General features: G+C 44.1%; 1 protein-coding gene across 2 annotated transcripts in view; it reads left to right on the forward strand.

Annotated features, from left to right (window-relative positions):
* Window positions 1-5,877, forward strand: part of LOC103366370 (lipoma HMGIC fusion partner-like 2 protein) — a 13,316-nt gene extending 7,439 nt beyond the window's left edge. Inside the window, exons 1-3 of one of the 2 annotated variants that reach the window (XM_008294074.1) lie at window positions 1,325-1,433; window positions 1,601-2,333; window positions 4,176-5,877. In XM_008294074.1, the coding sequence (XP_008292296.1) occupies window positions 1,922-2,333; window positions 4,176-4,432 (669 nt within the window). In that variant the 5' untranslated portion in view covers window positions 1,325-1,433; window positions 1,601-1,921 and the 3' untranslated portion in view covers window positions 4,433-5,877. Of the gene's footprint in view, window positions 1-1,324; window positions 1,434-1,600; window positions 2,334-4,175 lie in introns of those variants that run through there. The other variant, XM_008294073.1, reaches the window with a different exon arrangement.
* Window positions 5,878-5,989: the final 112 nt, after the last annotated feature.

The following is a 5,989-nucleotide window of genomic DNA, read 5'->3' on the forward strand; positions in this document are numbered from 1 at the left end:
TAACAAATAGGAAAGCTACAGAAATGGTCACAAGAAATCAGCACAACACTTCAGATTTTTGGAAATTTTGTTACAGACTTTAACTGCTGTAGTGCTGCTGCAATTTTAGTGTTGACTGAAATTGATGCTTGTGTAATGAATGTGCCACTTGTTGCCAGTTTGGACCAAGAATAACAAAGTAATCCCCTCCTCCACATGTAAACCCTCGCAGCGTAAACACAAGAGCCCAACTGGGGAGTAAATTCCAAGTAATTCCAATATCGACCTATCGGCCACTGTTCTTTATTTATATGTAGAGTTTGGATAATGATGGAGCAATTGCTTTTTAACATTCCAGCACAAACTAGTGACCAATTTATTGACAAGTACTCTGCTACATGTGCTGCAGAGAGTATTGTAAACAATGGACACCATTTCTAAATGACCCCCTGCCCCCAAAAAAGTGCAAATATTCGATAAGTGGCCCACTGATACCAACATATCTGTAATAGACCAATATATGTCAACATTTGCATTTACTGTGTCGGGCTGCAGGCTCCATGAATAAAATTCTATTTATCTCCGTTGTACTGAGTGTGAGGCTGAATTTTCAGAGACAGATTTGAGTTAAACACCATCTCTGTGGCTCTCTACCACCAGAAATACATTCAAAAGACACACAGACGTTATCTTCTGACTCCACCAGTCAGACCCACCGACACAGTAAAGCCAACCCGGCGATATTTAAACCAGATCCCACATACTTCCCTGTGTGTATCATAACGCTGGGCCATAACGTCAGCGTTCTTCTGAGAAACCTCCCTGCTCCCACGAGGCCACGGCTGTGTCGAGGCCAGTGTGGTCGCAGCAATTAAATCATAACATAGCAACAGTATCGCAGCCGCTTTGATTGGGGCCTTTACACGCCTCGACACTGACTCACACGCACAGAACCCAATATTATCTGTTATGGATTTCAAGTTCAGTTTGGATCCAAGCTTTGATTGCCGTTGAATGATGAAGAAAGAAATCAATTTCTGCTGATAGAATGTCTCTGTGAAGCCAATAACCACAGTGAACCGACTGGTCTGGTTCACACCGTGTATGTTTGCCACAGCAGTGAGAGTCTGTCAGATTATTCTGTGTGTTAGTGTCAAATGTGGCATGCTGTAACAGAGCTCTGCGCTGATGTGTAACAGCTGCTCGCTGGCAGAACACACAAGGCTGCCGTCACTTGGAGATAAAATCTAGCACACAAAGGTCTGGTAATCATGAGTAAAATTATGACTGAATAAACTCTACTGTCTCTAGAAGTTGTGTGTGTGTGTGTGACTCATCGTGACTGTTCCAACAGACATCTGGAAGTTGCGCTCACAGCTGGCCGACAGTGAATTTGAAGTAGTAGCAGTCTGTGGGAAGGTCTCTGGTGAGGATGGGCCTGTTTAATGACAAAGGTACAAATTGGACTTCCTGTTGGTCATCCAGCGAACACGAGGGACTTTGATGATTCACGGCGGATGGGAACTCATTCCTACACTGTGTCCCTCTTCCCACTTGTCCACTTCACATGTTTACACATTCTGTTTATCTGTCTGACCTTCACGTGTCTCTGTTCTCGTAGGTTTGCAGTTCAGCCGGTAACATGACTAAAGGAAGCTGCCTCAGTGCGTTGTAGCTGTTTGGGATGACCGGAGCTGGACCTTACAGAGGGGAAAGCAAAGAGGAAAACAGTGGTGAGAGGAGGGACAACATCTGCTCAGAGAGGATAAGATCAGCAGCCCATCTGGGTCTGAACAGGGAACCAACTCGACCTTTCTCTTTGTAAGGAAAGGAATCCAAACTCCCCAGAAGCAGCGCTCTCCGCTGTCGCTTCAGAGGGCTTCAGGAATTTTTTTATTTAATTTTTTTTGTCACTGGTTTTGACCTTCTCAGCGCTACCGCCATGTGCCATGTCATTGTAACATGCCGCTCCATGCTCTGGACCCTGCTCAGCATTGTAGTGGCCTTTGCCGAGCTCATCGCCTTCATGAGCCCTGATTGGTTGCTGGGATTCCCGCGCTCGGACTCCAGCGTGAGCGGGGCAGGAGTGGACTCCGGGGAGTACCGGCCGTCGCTCGGCCTCTACAGCCGCTGCCTTCGTGTCGGGAGCCGGGGAGTCGGGGTGAGCTGCGGGCCTTACGCCAGGACCTTTGGAGAAGTGGCCAGTGGCTTCTGGCAGGCCGCCATGCTGTTTCTGGCGGCGGGGACGCTGGTGTTGGGATGTGTGGCCTGTATCTCCGTCTTCAGCCTGTGCTTCCAGAGCATCCTGAGGAAGAGCATATTCAACATCTGTGGGCTGCTCCAGGCTATTGCAGGTGAGATATCCATCAACATGTGGGGATTAGGGGTCAATAGACTGTCAGATCCAATATTTAGCATTTTTCCAATTGTCTGTATTGTTGTTTTGTTTTTTAACGAATATAAGAAATTAGTCTAAAAATGTCCTACATTGGATCTGATGCTTCTGCCTCTCTTTATGTGTCCTCACCATCCTGTGATCTGGAGCAATGTCCCGCCCACAGCACTGTCTGACTGGTTATTGGTCTCCATGGTTACTAATAATGGTATCACCCAGAATGGTCGACCCCTACTGTGGATCAGGCTGTATGTGTGTTTAGCACATGTTTAATGAAGAAAATGTAATTCCATGCTAACTGTTTACTCAGAGGCTCGTTTCCCTCGAATCAGAATGGAATCAGTGTTTTTTCCTTTATTCAGAAGTGAAAATTGAATATAGGCAGGAAATATGCAACAAAAGGTGGAATAAAATGAGTCATTATGTCAGAAGACAACCTCAAATTATAATAATGTATATGTTATTGGTATAGCTTGTATTTAACTTACTCGTAAAGTTTGAATTCAGAATTCTCATGATTGAGTTTTCTAGTCATCGGTTCTTATTTCCTAATATACATTAATAAAAATATGTCAAGGTGTTACTAAAGCCTGACCGTACTTACCAAAAAAAATGCTTGCAATCATAACATGAACACATTGAAGATTTACTGTATTTTCTGCAAATCACAAATTATCTTTTTAAAGTAAAAACTGTGCAAAAAAATATGAAATGATCATGAAATCTGTGAATTTACTGCATATAATGTATATACAATGATTTCACCCTAAGAGAAAAAACAGACACACTGAACATAGACACAAATTTACACTCAGTTTTATTCTCAGGATTTTTCTTGCTACAAGTTCCCAGTTGTAAACGAAGGAAAGTGGAATTGGCGACAGAATATCATGGACAAACTGAACAAGTTGTGAAGCTTCACCTCTCTTATAGCTGGAGTTAATGCCAATAATATGGCATCTGTGACATAAAGTCAGCAGCTGATATTTCAAACAGCACTAGGCAGCTGCACTGAACCACAGTAGTGCAAGGTTCCTCATGCTGAGGACAAAGTAATCTGTTTAAGTCCGTTTACTTCCATCAAAACTGAACATTACACGTCCATGTTGTCCACAGGTAGAAAATCTCACACACCTGTAGCTCATTCAGACACAATAACAACGTCACAGGCGTCCTTCTAAAGGTAGGATCTTATCTTTACCCAATGAAATGACGTTTTTAAATTTTAAACTTTATCTTAAATCAGTATTTATATTTTTATAACGTTGGATTTGACCCTTAGCTTTTAACACAGCAAATTTCTATATTTCCAACCAAAATCGTATTTAAAGTTTTTATCTTTTTTACCCTTTTTTAGCTGTACATGGCTCTCACACAGTCCTTGCAAGCGAGATTATGCAATCACATTATGTTTTATAACCTCGTTATGGCCTTTGGGGAACATTCATTGTTGCTACTGAGTTTACGAGTTGCAACATCTGACTTTACGAGCTGGCAACACTTTCCTGAGCTGGAGTTTGAATATTCCAGCCAAAGTTCTCGGAGGCGTTTTGCCCCTACCTTGGAGCAGTGGGGCCCCACAGGTGTGTTTGGACGCACTCGTCTCTTGAGCAGGTACTCATCAGTGTCGTGGGGGTTGGAGGTTCAAATGGAGTCTCACCTCTCATCACAAACCAAATGCCTGTCAGCTGAATAATAGATGTTATCTTTAAGCCCGGCTGAGTCACCGCGTTCCCACCTGAGCTGTGATTTCATCCTCGATGTTGACGTGACTAAAACCTCTTCGCCTCTTCCCCCGCAGGCCTGCTGCTGATGGTGGGCCTCATGCTGTACCCCGCTGGCTGGGGTTCGGAGAAGGTGCTCGGCTACTGCGGCCCCGAGGCCTCGCCCTTCAGGCCGTCCCTCTGCTCGCTGGGCTGGGCGTTCTACACGGCGATCGGAGGAACGCTGGCCACCTTTCTGTGTGCCGTTCTGTCGGCGCAGGCTGAGATCGCCACCTCCAGCGATAAGGTTCAGGAGGAGATCGAGGAGGGGAAGAGTCTCATCTGCCTGCTCTGAGCCTCCGGAAACCTCCGGAAACTGCAAGAAATCATCATCGGATGTGGGCACCGGTACGTCTCCAGTGGAGGGAGGGTAGACACTTCACTTGGGGGTTTTCCTGAGAGAAGCCTTGGTAACCTACCTGATGATATCAAGGCAAAGGAAAGAAAAAAAAAGCTTTTATCCGCTCAACAACTTCAGGTTAAACCATCAGAAGCTTCTGGTAAAACAGGAACATTCCAGCTGTACACTTACGCAGCCTTTTTGAACAAGATACTGTTTATTTTTATACTATTTCCTGCCTTAAACAAACCACTAGAAGAATAGCAGGAGGTTAATTAAAGGAATGATGGACAGGTTAATGGCTGCCATGATGTTCATTCACACAGTTCAGCTGCAGACCTCTGACCACTAGCAGATCTGTCCACTCCCACAGCCTTCATATCTGTGCTAGACGTGAGCTGTGGAGGTTTCTAAATGTGCTCTGAATCTGTGGCGCAGCAGGACAGCACGACTCTCCTGCTAACTTCACATGTGCCANTGAAGGGATTGTTCACTTCAAAGGGGAGTTCCTCCTCCGGTTGAACAGCTTGTTTGTGGATCCATTGAAGAGCAGCGTGCTGAAGAAAAGGCTCGCCAGATGTTTCACCGTGTGGGATGTTTGCTCACAGTGAGGTGAAGCAGGTTGCACCAGAGTTTTATCACGACACGACACGCAGAGAACCAAAAAAAAGTGAGTTAAAGAAGCCTTTTGTTAGATCAATGCAGAAGCTCCCCGTGGACAAGCTGTTTGAAGTGGACCCTCTCCTTCTTCGTTTGGTACTTCCCATTCCCAAATAGCACCTGATTGTGTTTTGCACTTGGTCTTTGATTCATTTCACGTTGCTGCATATGTTGTTTTTGTTATTTTTGTTAATCCGTGCTCTGTATGTCACTGTAAACGTAATGATCCGCGTGATGCTGTGCTTTTTATTCGTTGTAGATGAGATGTGCAATAATTCCATTATAGTGTTTGTTTGCCGAGAGAATGAGATGTGAAGCGAAATCATGCTTAAACGAGCTTTAGTAAATTAATACGCCGACTGTCTGCTGTTTTTGTTACATTAACAAAAGAATAGCAGCATCTGCAGCGCGCTGCACGATGCTGCATGTGTGAGAGGTTGATGTGTGTGAGGAGAGATGTTCTGTACTTTTAAATAAAACAGGCCTTGTTTAGTAAATGCATGTGTGGTATAAGTGTTAAATCTGTATCCGAACTTGGTGAGGAAACGCTGACACCTAGAGGCAGAAGGTGGAAGACACACAACACCAGCTACTGATTGGTGCAACATGCAGGTGTAGCTCAAAGAATTAAGAATATTATGACAAAAATTACTATATTTAAAACAAAAGAAATATTTCACTTTACATGTAATGAATATAGAATATATGGAAGTTTTCCTTTCTGAATTAAATTACAAAAATACTTCACAAAATTTGTTTTTTTTAGTTGCACCTCCATCCATCCATCATCTGTACATCGCTTAATCTTCACTGGGGTTATGGGGGGCTGGAGTCTATCCCAGCTGACTCAGG

This window comes from Stegastes partitus, unplaced genomic scaffold (assembly GCF_000690725.1).
Source record: "Stegastes partitus isolate 25-593 unplaced genomic scaffold, Stegastes_partitus-1.0.2 Scaffold935, whole genome shotgun sequence".
Classification (NCBI taxonomy): domain Eukaryota; kingdom Metazoa; phylum Chordata; class Actinopteri; family Pomacentridae; genus Stegastes; species Stegastes partitus.